Here is a 16,066-nt window from a genome sequence, read left to right on the forward strand (position 1 = left end):
CAAGCAGATCTGTGAATTGGCTGTGTTGTCAGTTTTTAGGTAATGTTGATTCAGCTAGAGAAAAAAAACTTGGTTCTCTTCAGGTTGGAAGCAAAAACAAATGCGGGAAGATACGGAGAGTCATTAATGAAGCCATTATATTTCAAGTTCAGTCTCTAAAATCAAAGCTCCTATATGAACGCTTATTGTTCGGTAATCAATCTGTTTTTTGTTACATTATGATTGCAAAAACAACAAATAGCAATCTAACCGACCTTGTGCAGATCTTTATGCAAGTTAATGTTGCTCTCTATTGACGCGCTTTTCATCGGATTTTCTTTGATCATATGGAAAATGAAGATAGCGAGGTCACACGTTTAATTTCCAAACTTCCAGTGCTACATATTCCCGAAGCATAACATTTTACGTTCTTCGTCGTTTAGCACACCTGAATCCGTACAACTTTCCTCAAATGTTACACTTCGTTGAGCGTAATTTCTAACTAGAGGACGGCTAGAGGATGTCTCAACAGAAGACGTTAAAAACGCGGTAAACATTATAAAAAGCAGCAAAGTGTATGACACTTCATGAACTCAGCTTCACAGTGTTTAAATTGTGTCTGAGTTTTTCTTTGTGTTCAATTTCATTTGAAGATGATAATGAATTTGCGCTTTTCGAATTAAAGACTTCCTGTTTTTTTGGATTTTTGCAATTCTGAGCTTTGGTATAAAGTAGCGAAACGTTCTTGGTAGTAGTAGGGGCAGGGTGTTGATATGGTATAGTTTTTTTACAGGTGTTTCTGTAGGGACAGGGTAGGCTTTCGGGCTAAGGTAAAGGTTTCACTAGGTTTTTGCAGAGTTAATGGTTAGGCAGATTTGCAGAGATGGTACAGTTTTCAAATTTTTGTCCGCAGGGCTCATTCCTACTTAAATCCAGCATCATAAAAAGTCACTTTTCATGCTTAAACAAAAATTTTTTTCTTTGTTTTCCTGTTTCTTTTCTAAACAAAGGAAGTTTATAATCGAAAAGAATCAAAGCACACTGATTTTGAACAGCTGAAAATATAAACATTGAAAACTGAGTTCTCAATTTTTAAGGTCTGGATCCTTGTTAATTCATTTAAACAAAAAAGATTAGTAATCCTAAGACTGCCAATGCAACAAATTATGATGATTTTGAACCTGTAGAAACCTTTGTTTTATAACATGCAACCTATTACCAGAAAATGTTTGAGCTGAAAATTTCATCCTCAAATTGTGGCTTTTGGTGTCAAATAAAGTTCAAATTCGTCTGAAATAAAAGCTTCTTGTGCAAAATAGAACAAAATTGAGGATTTTTTAGGTTTTTTGTTGGAAAAGTAGGATCTGAGGAAACAATTTGCATGATTTACTTGATCATTTTCAACACAATGGTTTATTTTTTTCCTATTTGAACTTCTATGTTTTCAACTTTTGAATTCAGGTTATATCTGAATTTTTTTTGTTGTTTTTTTCCGGGAGCTACCGCGTACTTATAGCTAGAAGGCCGTTGATAACATTTTCCAACATTTTGTGAATTTTCATATACTGTAGCACTGCACCTGTACATGCGGCATGAAGAAATTGTTCTGAGGAATGTTATGATTTTCGAAAAGCAATGGATCGTGTCGTATGTTTCAATGTACGCATGACAGACATCTTTTTCAATACTTATGCGCGTTTTGAAATTTTCAACCTCAAAAATTGGTGAACTTTTCCGCTGAAAAATTATCACAGAAGAAACCATTAGAATGATTTTTTTTTATAAATTGCAGCAATTTTTTCGGATGACTTTTGACTTTTTTCGAATATCATAATATGTTTCATGTATTACTGGTTGTTATGCTCAATCTTCAAAATCTCCTATATTCATTGGGAACTATCACTGTTAGAACTTCCAGACGTACGCACAGTTTTGCTAGACATACAACAGGTCTTAGGCATCTATCGTGTCCTCCTATTCCTTTTTTAAATCTGATTAGACTGGTATACAAAAATATCGTTTTGTGATCTGTAGAGGGCTGGGGGGGGGGGGGGGGCGCTAGCAGAAAATATCCCTAAAATCAAACTTCAGCTCATTTCCACTTTTTGCAAATTTCTAACGAAATACTCGCTCATACTTCGAACAGAATATTACGTTCAAACTTCTATTGTAGAACATATGTTATCAGAATAAAGGTTATAGTAATAAAGACCTGTAGGTGGCTGAAAGATATCTAGGCAAGCTGATAGATTAAAAACAAACATGTGTGAGTGTACGAGTAGTCTGTTAGTGTTAAGTTGGCTGGTTAGCAGTTGTAATAACTAATTGCGGTTATAAGTTATAACCTTCCCTGCTCGTCTAACCATAACTAACCAATAAGCGTGGTGGCACTTTGTTTATTGAATGATGATTGCTAATTTAAAGTTAGATCGGACCAGTTAGTGCTACAATAACGATCTCGTACTATTAGTGTAACAGAAATGTTTACTTTTGTTCACAAAGTCAAATTCTTTTCTCATTAGTAATAAATAATAACATTTTGCGCCATCAGTGTAAACAAAAGACAGTGTAGGCTACTGAAAGAGTAGCGAACGAATTATTATTACCCTTTACCCCCCCCCCCCCCTCTCATCACCCTTTATATATACAACTTGTGCACGATAACACTGTACCTTTATGCAAAAATATGCTAAGCAAAGCTGCGCGCGCGAATAATTAAAATTCAAATATTTTAGTTGGCGTTCAAACAACTTTATTTATTGATTTCGAGGTACAAACAGCACAAATAGGCACATAGTAATATGAATCATGACCCGCCGCACACACACACTGCAAAATGATACCAAATGAAAAGAATTTCTTTTGGCTGCCTAGTCTATTCCAAGTTAGTGTTGTCGCTACATTTTAATTCAACCCGACACCAATATACCCAAATAATTTCTTCGGTTGCTCGCATTAATTCAGTTTTGCTTTAATTCGGGTCCACAGAATTATTTACTGCCGTTTACTATATGAAATGTTGATCATAAGTTACTGTAACTAACTTTTTGATTCTTATTATATTTTGTGCATTAATTATTTAATTTGGTCGATATTTTAAAGCTTTATTTTTTGTATATCTCCATATATTTATTCGTGTTATTTTTTTTTTCTCACGAGCCATATATTTTTCTGTTTGGAGAATATTACGCCATTATTTTTTCCATATCTGTTTTGTAACATTTAGATTTGCAAAATTGACTCATGCTCAGCGCAATAAAAGGCTGCATTGAAATGTAATGCCAAAATAACACTATACACTCACGCTATAATTTTGACTCATCCTTATAAATTTTGTTCCCGCAGCTATTGTATTATTTATCCTTTGTTATTTAACAAGTTACTCATTTTTTGAGGGAATACTTTTCATTTATTACCTACGTATACTCGTTTTGTAACGCGTTTACTGCAACCAAGCAAAGGGACCGAACGACAAAAAATAACTGCAGAATTAACAGAATAACTACAAAGTGAAAAAATACTTGTAAATATATTTCAGCGCTCAAAGATGTTAAAATACGAGTGTAGTAGTTACACTACCTGAAAGACCGTGTATACTAAAATCTTTTATCCCTCTCGGATTTATTCGTAAACAACGCGCCTCCGGTCTTTAATACCGGGAGTAAAATTTCAACATATTTTGCTCACTTTTCTTTTCATTATTTTTCACAAAACAATTCTTTCCCCATTTTTTAAATTTGTGGCGGCGACTCATTTTATGCGTATACCGCTCATATAGGAGAGAGTTGACAATTGCCTTATTTATTCCACTGGTATATTTGTGTACTTTGTGGATTACTCACCGACTTCCAATTTTTTTCAGAAAACAAAGTAACTGAAATTTTTTTGCTTTCACTCCCTAAAAATCTTATTTCAACTATTCCTTCATTTAAGCAGTAAGCTATTGTGTGGTTTTCACAGGTAGGCGATTTGTTCAACGGGACATCGAATTCCTTCCCCGTTTTTTCTGCTTTACAATCATTATACATCTATATGGTGTTGACTACCCTGGATTTTGTTTATTCTTTCCCTCATTTGTTCAGTTTAGTTATCTGTTCACACGCATTACAGTCGCACCCTTTTCGACCCCTTCGTGTGGTTCATTTTCGCGTCTTTAATCTGAAGTTAGGAAACTGTTTACCTACTCACAAGAAAACGCTATCAACTTTCCAAACTTTGTTTTGAGTAATAGTTTGTTGTTATTGTTGCCACCATTTCGAGGCAACTTTATTTAAACAATTTGGATTTAAGCTTAATAAGCGCTAAGGTCCTTATGCAAAGATCAAATAGTTTTACATTTGTATTTAGAGCTTTTAGGCTCACGTGTGTACTAATTTGACCTAACTTTTACCAAATTAAAAATCTTTCACTTTAAAGATTCATTTCCTTGGACAATTTTTGTTCTTTTATTTGCCTCCGTTATTTCCTTTTGTTTCCTTTTTGTTCAATGCAAATTAGTCAAATTTCTACCTTGAAATCTGCCAAAGGTAATCAAAGCTGTCCATTATTTGAAGAATATGTTAGCCAGTCTTCAGCAACGATTAGTAGAATTAGCCCAACAACAGCAGCAGCAAAATAGAGATTACAATTCGGGTTCCAATAATCACTATTCCGCTGTTTTATCATCAATCGACCACCATCAAAGCCTTGTGAGAACCCACCTTCATATTAGCAACCCCGAGCCAGAGCGTAACCAGTACGTGGTATCCAGTCAAAGACATGGACACGAGCGATATCGTCATTATCTCCATGAAGAAAACGGGCATCCTGCACGAGGAGGATGTGAGAAATCGGGTGTTAATGACGTCACTGGCAATAGGCGTGGCATGCCTGATGGGGTGGAAATTGCTGGAACTGTTTCATCAACTAATAACAATTTTGAGCCAATCACAGACCAGAAACTTGACACTGCCATGAGCCTCATCCGCAAAACGGTTCGTTCGTCTACAGACCTCGGCTTTTTAAAAGGACTTGAAAAATCTTGTGGGAAGGGGGTGGTCAATATTGGCTATAAATACAAGGCATAGCGTTTTTGTGGAGCTCAAGCCTAAAGTCTTTTCATGGACCGAGCCAGGATGGTGTTTTCATATATCACTTTTGGTCGAGCATGATCATTACATAAAGCGAGGCTTCAATGAGATGAATTGATTTCTAACTCGAATCTTAATTTTGCAGAGTTGTGAAACATCTGTTTTGAAGCTTAAAAAGATGCATTGGGAATTGTACTGCTGGCATTTATATGTGAAATAGGGTTTCGTTATAGAAACACTGTCAATTAGTGTTATAGCCATGTATTTTTTCAAATAGAATGTAATGACCATTTGAAAGGATTCAATTCTGTACATTATTGTGTCATGATTAGCCCTCTCAAAATGTGAATTGAGATTGAAATTTTGTAAGAAAACACAAAGAGAGGAGACTTAAAAATCAAAAAGTTTAATAATTTGAAATTTTTAAAACGTTATTTAATAAAGAAAATCTATCATTTTTTGTACTATATGACACATGACATTGTTTAGTTTTTATAAAGTGTAGTTTTGTTCTTCCAGATTGATTTTGTCAAATCGGAGTACGAGCTGGATTTGGTGATCCTCTCTTCGTTCACACCCTCTTCCATAATCAACAGACACAACCCCCACCACTCCGCCCCTCCTCCCCCTCAGCACGTGAACGAGGCCAGTCCCATAGCTGGCTACTACTCCTCTAATGGGGTGGCTGCAGACTTCCTCCACACACCAGCTGGCAAGCACGTCATCTCATGTTGGCACCAGTTCTGCCAGGGAAATGCCAACTTTCCAATCAAGTCATCCGGAGTATCGCTAAGAGGTGAATCTAGTTGAGATTTTTCAAACTTCCATTGCTACTGCAAATCAGGATCTCTTAACCCGCCCCCTCCCAGACCCATTTAAGGACTTGACTTTTCATTAGGTGTGAAATGCTAATGAACGCTTTGCGTTGTCAATTATTTACGTAGTATTCTAAGAGGTTGGACCAGCAATTGCAATCAATAGATAGCGATATAATTTTCAGTAAAAACAAAGGGATTGGATAAAACTTGTTCCATATTTCCTCCAGTTTTCATCGTAACCCATAAATAATTTTAAACCAACTGATTGAAATGCCGTTTTTGATGTTTGTCAACAATTACTCATTTAAATAAACATTCCAAAGGAAAGAGCTGTTTGGTGGTCAGTTTAAGATCGTCAAAAAAAATGGAGCGAAGGCTATTCTTATAGCATTTTTTCTCTGTTGGCGCCAACTGGACTTACACCAACTAGATTTCAAACTGTGGCATATCCTATAACCGACTATCTTGCTGTTTCTTATTGCCCAAAGCTAAATCTCTTCAGCAAACTATACGCTGAACAAGTGGAGCTTCTTGTTAAACTTATATTCTGCTTAATTTGCATTTAGTTGTTCTCTCTTAACCGTCTAGCAGGTCTTGAGTTTCAATTCATCTATTCAAAAATTGTACCCAGCATTTGCAGTAATTTTTTTGATTTAATCTATTTAGACTCAGAAGATTACTTGCAATATGTTATGTGATTTGTAATATCCGTATTTATACAAATTAATTAGCGTGGAGAGCATATATATATATATATATATATATATATATATATATAATATGTGTATCGATATATATATATATAAATATATATATATATATATATATATATATATATATATATATATATATATTTAAAATAATAATTAATTTAAAAAAACCATGGTTTCCACCATCTTGGTTTTTCCCCACTTAGATTGGGTTCGATTTTGATTTAGGTTTTCAAGATGGATCCCATCCTGAAGGATTGTAGGAGTATCCGAATTTTGACATTGCTTCTGGCTAAAAGAATTTTGTCATTTCTCTTGAGAATGTTTTGGGATTCATCAGAGGCGTTTACCAGGAAAGCTTGTAGTAGAATAAAAGTGCATTGTTATGCTTCGCGACACGAAGAGAAAGATTCCCCACATCGCTTCTGATGTTCAATCTGATGTTGTTTTGCTTGAAATGTCAGTTCGTGGTCAGCGCGATTTCTAAAAGAAAATGTCATAAGCTTGATCGTCGTGAAATTAAAATTCATTTTGTTTTCCAGGCGATAGCACTATCAGTATCAGTTTGTAGATTTGATTGAAACGTTTCAGAGCCAACACGTTTTGGTCTTCCGCATACATAAACTTTAATTCAAGAGTACTTCAGGTGTTTATCATTTATATAAACCGAGAACAGAAAGACGACAAAAATAGACCATTGTGGTCAAACAATGGTTACGATCAGATAATTCGACGCAAACTTTGAAACATCTACTTGTTGTTGCCTGGCTAAAAGATTCCATTTGAAGCATAGGAGGAACATTAAATCAAAACCATATTGAGGTTTTTTGTGGATAATTATTTTGAAACTAATTGGACTTCAGGTGTTTATCATTTATATAAACCGAGAACAGAAAGACGACAAAAATAGACCATTGTGGTCAAACAATGGTTACGATCAGATAATTCGACGCAAACTTTGAAACATCTACTTGTTGTTGCCTGGCTAAAAGATTCCATTTGAAGCATAGGAGGAACATTAAATCAAAACCATATTGAGGTTTTTGTGGATAATTATTTTGAAACTAATTGTGTCGAACGCTTTTGCTATATCGAGGGAGACAGATTTTGGTTTATTTTTGTCCTCTAGCCCTAGAATACAATTTTTCACAACAAGGAATTATGGTTGAACTATACTATTTTTTCTTTGACTTCAAGGCTTCCCTTCTTCTACAAAGTTCACAATCATGTTTATAATACGGAATTAAAATAAAGAAACTTTCAACTGGCGAAATGATTTTAAAAGAGGGTCACTCAAGTTTAAACTCGAATTTTGCAAACCATTTGCTCTTATGGTTCAAAGTCGTTTTCTGTTTGTTGTGAAAAGTTATGGAATCAGCTTCCTCACAATTTGCGTAAGGAAACTAACTTTCAAACGTTCTAATCAGATCTGAAAACAAGCTTGTTACGAACAGCCTTCAACGCTTAATCAAAACTAACGAAATTGTACCCGGACTAAATTTGACATATTATGTTATACTCTGAATATTATGTTATACTCTAAAATTTTTAATGCAAAATGCGTGGTTGAAGAATGCTTGCTCAAAATGTTTACAGTAATTTATTCTATGGTGAGTTTGTTCAAAACTGTTCTGAGTTTTAGTGTTTTCATCTTAATTTCAACCTCAGGTTTTACGAAAGATGAAGCCAATTAGTTTGTTGGCTGGTTTAAGATTAAACTTGGTCCAGTTGTTGTTTGAACAGAACTGCCAATTGGAGCCTCAGTGTGCTTAAATTTCTCACTTGTTTTTCTTGGTTTCACAGCAAAGATCCATTCATTCTACGGCTATAGGTAAAATGACCAGTTAAAAATTTCATTATTTTAGTTCCGTATTCTAAATATGATTGTGAACGATTGTTGAAGTTATGAACTCTTGAAGTCAAGAATAATTCATGAGTCAAATTCATAATTTTTTTTCTGTGGATAAAATACTTTGAATAAAATTGAAAAGCAAGAAGGCTTCAGATGAATAAATCCAAAATCCATTAATTCAAAATCCCGATGCTGCGTCTCAAATAAACATATACCTCTGATCAAGAATTCTGTAATTTTTTTTTCAGACGCTTTTATTTTTTGTCATGGTTTTTGTTCATCTGATTTTATCATTTTTGACAAAGTTCATTAAAATGTTTTAATCACAGAAACGAATAGTTTGAATGAAAGTTAGGTTTCTCTGTCCGTTAGCCATTGACACATAATTCTGAAACCTGCTTCCGTTTGTGTAAGCGTTTGTGTCACTTCCAGAGAAATCGTTGGACATTGTAATTGTTTTTGTGATATTTTGAAAACGTTTTTTTAAAAAAGTCTTCATCTTGCTTTCAACTGTTTCTTTCATTTTGTTTCCATTGTTGCGATTCGGGGTTCAGCCACGATACTTTTGGCAGAGTCCCATGCACTTTCGGTTTTTTTGTAAACCAAATTAAAGCTAAAATACAATTTTTTGGCACCCAATGAGAGGGGAGATGCAACCTAAGATTCGGACAAAAACACACTTTTATATCACCCAATGAGTGAGGTGGTTGAAAACTGATACAATATCATCTTTCAAATTCAGAGAGAGCGAATCTACAGAGAGAATGAATCGAGTTCTTTTTTCGTAGAAACGGAACATTGACAATAATTTGGCTTAATCGACATAAACTGTCTCGACCTATTGACCTAACTGTCTCGAGTTACCAAATTGATTAATTATTCAGAATTTTTCTTGTAGACAAAGTTGATTTTCTCAAAAAATAATTGCCTCCCTTTTTAATTCAAACCGAAGGAACGAGCTAATCTGGTTAATGTATACCCTGGCGGACAAGTTCAAACATTTAATCAAATTTCCTTTTGTCTGCTGTATTTGTCATTACTTTGTGATTTCACTTTGTGGGGTTGCAAAACATCACCCAAATTGTTTATGTTTGTTGTATATGTTCTATCGTACACTAAGCACTTCCGCAATCTGTTTTTCCATCTTCCACTTATGAGCTGTTTGTTACTAGGAGTGGTGCCTGGTTTTTCCCCTTTACTTCCCTGGTTTCTTCCCCCTTTTTTCTTCCGCACTTTGAGCTGCACCTCATTTCCTGCCGTTACCGCTTTATCACTTTTTATCCCCTCAAGACGGATTTTGTCAGGCTGCAGTTGTCGCTCGAGTATTTCGTTGTACATGGTCTATCTATTGATTCTCGTACGTAAACAGGCTGCTTTGTATCGACACGGTTGGAAGAAGGGATAACAGACTAATGAGGAAGCAACAACAACAGCAGCAGCAGCAGTTGGGAATGAACTGCGATATGAGTCAGAGAGTACAATTTAGTCACGTGTTAGGTGGCAGTTGTAGTAGTGACGTATAGTGATGCTTACCTACACACCCAATTTATTCATACCTCTTCCCTCTCCCTCTTTTCCTATTCCTCGTGTGCTCGTTCGCCGCTTCTCAATTATGTATATGCTGGTCTGGAAAAGCGAACAAAAAGACCAGGCTACCGGAATACTATTCTAGTAGTGTAGTTGCGTTAGTAGCGAAAGAACGAGTGAGGGGGGGGGGGGGCTGGCGGCGGCAGTGAATTGTTTATTTTGTTTGTTGTTGCATCATCCCTACGATTGCGTATTAATCCTCTCATTTTATGGTGTGGGAATTAGTTTGCCCTTATCATAGTTAGTACTACATTTGCACTGCGGGAAAGGTAGTAGAATAAAAGATGGAAAATTGTTATTCAGCCGTCTTGTAGTATATAGTTGAAAAGATATAGTAAATCTCTTTCCAGGCATCACTCGGTATAGGGAAATAAAATAGAGGGTATATTTATTTTGTGTGGTTTTATGAGTCAAAGTTGGTCGAGGATCAATTCTTTCCTCTTTTTAATTTTATGGTTGGGTATGTATCACCACCGTCACGTGGGTAGAACATGACACATACCCACTCAGTGTGAATATATTCCACCCCTTTTTCGGGCCTACTCTTTGATGATTCAAGCGATCTTTTCAATTCACTTTTTATGGTCTCTTAATAACTAAAATGATGCCAAGAATGACATATTGAATATTTTTGATCATGTTATTGCAAAGTTGTGCTAACTTTTCCCCGAAAAAATTGAAATTTGTATCTAAGGGGGGGGGGGGGGGGGGGGGGGTTTGATTGATCTAGTAGCCGACGGTAGCATATTCCCATCCGACATAGAGTTTTGTATATTGTTTGTAGCAAAATAAAACAATTATGGATTATGTTGATTGCTTCCAATCAATGTCGAAACATTTTGAGATTTTTTGCAGTGGGCTTGGAATCTTTGCTTTTATGCAAATTTCTTTTAAACAATTTAAGCTATATTTTTAGTTCTTACATTTGAAGTTCATAATGCTTTAACTGAAATTATTACTTGAAAACCTCATTTTTGTACCTCTCTCTCAATCAAAATGTCTCTCATTAATGATGCAATGTCATTTTGCGACAGCTTTGGTCTGCAATGTTTATTGCCAACATCTTCAAATATATTAAAGCGCGCTTATTGCAATGCGACCATAATTTAAAATGCAAGTTATTTCCTTTTTGTAAAAACAACACAGATTTCTAACGCAATGTTTCAATTGTTTACGTGGTATATACAATATTTATGACAAATGTTGGTACTCATCGTATGAGTAATGCGGCTTTATAACACAAAACTGACTCATAACGTGAGTGAGTGTAAATATGGTATTAGATAGTTAGTTGGTGGGGGGAATGAAATAGCGGACGCCACCATCATAACCACTCTTATTTAAATTGTGCAAATTTTCTACATTGTTGACATGTCTGCCTATGTTATGATAACATTTTTAATGCGCCCACTAATTAGCTGTCTAAACAAAGTTAATTAGATCATCGTGTTGGGTTTAATTAATTGGGAGCGAGGGGGGTCATCTCCAATTAAATAAATTCCTTGTTGTTTGTCTTTTGTTTTGGATGTGAAGCGAAGGAATCTAACAAAATAGGGAAAATATATTGAACACAAATTCTAGAAGTGCTGGCGGAGGGGGGTGTTGGTTGGTACTGATAGAAATACAAAATAGAAACTACAACAAACGATGTACAGCGTTGATTTAAATTATAACTAAATAATTTAGTAATCAAATTCTATATTCTTACATAGACCACAGTTTGACACTAAATCCAGGTTGACAGCAGACATTTTAGGTAAGGAATAATTTCTAAGTTAATTGGGACAATGGTCTATGAGAAGTTTTCACTTGGTCGCAAATTGGGCTAAAAGAGTTCTTTTTATGTCAAACCGCAGAAGAGAGCCGGCTCTAAGAACGCCTCATGACCTCTTTTGCAATTATATCTAGGAACCATTTATGGTAACATAGAAGCCCAAAAAATTCCCATCTATGAATTCATAAATTTGGCATGTAAGTGGCCTTGGAAAGACATGGTTGCAATTTTGAAATCACAAACTTAAAGCGCTGAAAGTTGTCGGGATTAAACCTTTTCTTCCACAACAAGAACTCCAAAGTACTACAGCTTCTGAACCTTTAATAGAGTACCTAATGTTCCAAAAAGAAGCAATTATCTAATGTGTAGTTTAAATTAATTCTTCATGATAAAGTGGTAAAATAAAAGAGGAAATGATAACAATTAGGGGTGAAAAATTGAGACACCTTCTTCAATTATGAGCGAATAGTTTAGTAGTAGAATCAGATGATCAAAGCGTGAATAATTTCAGTTGCATTAGTCTTCTGTTCAAATATCACCATTCTTTATAAATCGTGATTCTTTCATATCTTGCGGCTTTTCCATGAATTTCGTTTCATCCCTCTCGAGACTCAGGAAATGATCTGAGCAGGTCATTGTAATAAGTTTGGAGCCTTTATTGATTATAGCTGTCTTAAATACGTAAAAATCAATTGACAATTAACTTGGTTAACACGATATTGTCATCAACACAACAGATTACCAATTTATTTAATCTAATATCAGCAGTCCGTTTCTTTTCTTCACAAGAAATAGGCCTCCTACAACATGCTTTTGTTCTCCCCACTTAGGTCAGGTAAGAACGAAAACTTGTGATCTTAGGCATTAACTTAGCTAGAGGGCTTTCTTCTGGATACATAATGTAGTTTTTCGGGTTGATGACCTTTTCAATTTGAGCCCATTTGAAGTTGCTAGCACCATCGTCAATTTGATTTTAGTTTGATGCCCCCACTCATTGGGTGACAAAACGTCAGAGCTCTAATAATTGGCGTTAAAATTTGTGGCCCCTGCTGATTGGGTGACTTATAAAATAGATTTTTGAATCCATGCCAGCAGACATTTAGTCTACAAGTACGCTGCACTCTCAAGTTTCGTGATAAATATTTGATAACTTCTATCCGATTACAACTAGCTGTCTTAAATTGGTTTTTTTTCCTTCAGAAGATGAGAGCCAATCAGTGAGCTTGATTCTACCAGTTCCAGTCAGACCTATGAGTGTCTCGCCGACTTCCTCAGTCGAAAGCGGAGAGTCCCTCGATTCCAACGAGAACATGATCCTCTCTTCACATTCGGTCAGAAAACGACCCAAAAACTTCCTCGTCAACTCTCTCATGACTGCCACAACCAAGAGACGACGAGCATCTATCAGCCAATCAGAAACTGCCAAGTCATCCGAAACGGCATCGACAATGACGTCATCAAGTGAACATCATGTTACGTCATCGTCGGGCGGAAATTTCAATGATCCAGTGCCGAGTTCGAGTTCCAGACATCTGGATTTATCATCATCGAATGTAAATGTTTTCGAAAACAGTCTTCAGCCAGATTTGAGTGACGGACAAGTTTTGGATTTGTCGACTACCAACACCCCCACGACACCACCGCCAGAATTCGACAACCCCTCGGACGCGTTTGGTCTATTAGCCTCAATTAAAGAGGAAGAGAACATGATATCACCGGACAAGCTCAAACGTCTTAGAGACCCAGTTGTTGAATCCGAGGAGTCCAAGCCAGATCTGGATACAATTCGGTTACCAAAATCAGGCGTGGACGAGCTAATAAGTGCTGCTGGACGCAGTGGAGTAGATGGTCAGAATACGACTAGGACTAGAGACGAGCTCAAGAATTTCATAAGAACTCGTGAGTAAAATATAGTCGATTTTTATTGCATATTCTAATGTTTGAAGGGTTTTGAAGTTCCTTCGATAAAGAGTTTCTTCAATGAACCTTTTGATAAAGAGTAGCAGACATTTTTGTTGAAAAATTGCGAAATACTTGAATGCATTTTTGTATCTATTCAACTATTTTTCGTCTCTGTTTCATTCAACAAACTCTAATTGAAAATAGTAAGAATTGTGATTTTTCAGATGGTCCTATCAAGAAACGAAGTGCCTCTTTGAGTTCCGAGAGCGACTGTTACAGACGAGCATCTTTCACAACCTCGTCTCTTGTCAAAGATGAGCTCGACAGTCAAGGAGGAGAACCGGGCGACACCTCGTTATCCCCATCATCGTCCACTCTCGGGGAATCCTCCATGAAGCAGTCGGCAGTTGCGGGGACATTGATGTCCTCGACACCCGGTTCCTCGTCTTCTGTTATCTCTGACAGTGACTCTCTTTGGTCTTGTCCGAAGTGTAGTAAAGTAATGAAGAAGAAATGCAGCTACAGACATATTAAAGAAGTGCATGGAGCTAATAGGGAAAACGTACAATGTCCAGTTTGCTACAGGTAGGAATAATCAAAACAGAAGAATTTAGATTTTAATATATCAAAGTTGTTATAAACAAATCAGCGTCCGCAAACTGTTACTTTTCTATATAGATTCAATATGTCTGACTTTTACTGTTTTTTTAAACACGATTTTGCGATGCGGCCAACCCCCGAAGAATTGGTACATTTTTCTGAAAAACAATGTGATTTTTCATCTCTCTGAAATTTTCAATCTGAATTTAGCAATGATAACGGTGCAAGACATATAAACGTTTTTATCATCCATTAACAACGCTTCGTTGTAACTAACCAAATGCCTCTCTTAAAAAAACCTTGGATGGCAAATACTTAATGAACATGTATTTCTTTTCAGGACCTTCACTCGAAAATACACTCTCGTGTTACATTGTCGCAACGTACATCCGGAACTAGAGGTGACCAATGCCACCGAGTTTCCCACACGACCGGCAGAAGAGGTGCAGCGTGAACAGATGCTCAAAAGACAAAGCCGAGTGAAAGACGAATCCCGAGTGGACTCAACGGAAACACCCGACTCTGCTTTCTCAGGAAGCGAAACGTCGTCCGGAATACTATCGCGAAACACGGGAACCCCTAGTGAATATGAGAGTACCTCATTAAACGCAAACCCAGCCCTGAATTCCAGTCCCGAATCCCAGTTAATGCTCAACAAGCATTTATCGCTTCTGGCTAACTCCCCGAATACTGCCCAACAACTCTTAGGAGCTCTACAACAAGAAGAACAACAGTTGTTAAATCTCTTACAAAAAAGTCCGCGGGCCAGAATTGAACCAGTGCCGACGGCTGAGCTTAATACGACACCATCACCGCTTAGAAGCCAAGAAGCAAGTCGGAATCTTATTAACCATGGACTACTGAACCCTCAATTGAACTCATTGGAACTTAGTTTGAAGTTAGCTCAACTTGAAAGAAGCCAACACAGACAGTTAGAAATGTTGGCAACTTCTCAAGATATGTAAATAAATAGCATCAGTTTCATAAAAAATCGTGCAATATTTTTGTTCACATTCTAGTCACGCGATAGGCCAACTTGAGCTCATCTCAGTTCCATTTTGGTCAAAATAATGCAGAGAGTTTTGAACGTTAAAAATTTGAGCGTATTTGAGTGCAAAAGCTATTTAATATCAGATTAGATTAGAAAGTTTGTACAAATAATTTTTCTGTTTTATAATAGTGGTTTTGTAATTTTATACCTGATCTTAATTTGTGTTACAACTTCTGTGAAGTGCTATTAATTAATCATTCAATCTTTATCAAAGTGTTGCTTTAACTGAAACAGTGTCCTACTTTACTTTTACTGTCATTTGCTTATTTATATATATGAACTATGTCTTCTTTTATCCTTTCGGTCGTCTCATTTTTCTGCAATTTGAAAAAAAAACATTCAAAGTCTTATTTTCGCGGAGAGAATAGAAAAGTTGTACAGAAGGCTCAATATTTTATTTTTGATCAAAGACATTTGTTTATGTCATTTTCTGATACTGCTGCAAATCAAGGTTAGAGGTTCGGTAAAGGAAATTTAGGATTTAACATTAAAGAAAATTTTCTGCTTTTAAACTAAGCAAGCTATGTCGAGCAACAAAACATTAAAATAAGTTCTACAATTTTTATCCGTTTGAATATTTTCTCACCCTAGCGGTAGGTTTATTACTTTCCTGTCAATTTTGGCCCATAGCTAAATTTCACTTAAAAATAATACATGTTTAAGTAAAATGGAAGATAATTTTTTCACTTTTTCAGAGCTTTTCGATGATTAAATTTGCAACAGT

General features: G+C 36.0%; 1 protein-coding gene across 1 annotated transcript; it reads left to right on the forward strand.

Annotated features, from left to right (window-relative positions):
• The first annotated feature begins 2,694 nt into the window (after window positions 1-2,694).
• On the forward strand, window positions 2,695-15,686 carry LOC142352195 (uncharacterized). The gene is made up of 5 exons (XM_075404610.1): window positions 2,695-4,952; window positions 5,568-5,844; window positions 12,990-13,688; window positions 13,916-14,276; window positions 14,632-15,686. Exons 1-5 carry the CDS (start codon window positions 4,536-4,538, stop codon window positions 15,254-15,256), a joined length of 2,379 nt encoding a protein of 792 aa, XP_075260725.1. The 5' UTR covers window positions 2,695-4,535; the 3' UTR covers window positions 15,257-15,686.
• Window positions 15,687-16,066: the final 380 nt, after the last annotated feature.

This window comes from Convolutriloba macropyga, chromosome 13, assembly GCF_964194025.1.
Source record: "Convolutriloba macropyga chromosome 13, txConMacr16.3, whole genome shotgun sequence".
NCBI classification, from domain to species: Eukaryota; Metazoa; Xenacoelomorpha; order Acoela; family Convolutidae; genus Convolutriloba; species Convolutriloba macropyga.

Bases quoted from the DNA above. Each gene is read 5' to 3' on its own strand.
- LOC142352195 (XM_075404610.1), top strand. From the start codon at position 4,536: ATGTTAGCCAGTCTTCAGCAACGATTAGTAGAATTAGCCCAACAACAG. The intron at 4,953-5,567 runs GTTCGTTCGTCT...TTGTTCTTCCAG, and splicing joins TGAGCCTCATCCGCAAAACG to ATTGATTTTGTCAAATCGGA. The intron at 14,277-14,631 runs GTAGGAATAATC...ATTTCTTTTCAG, and splicing joins CAATGTCCAGTTTGCTACAG to GACCTTCACTCGAAAATACA.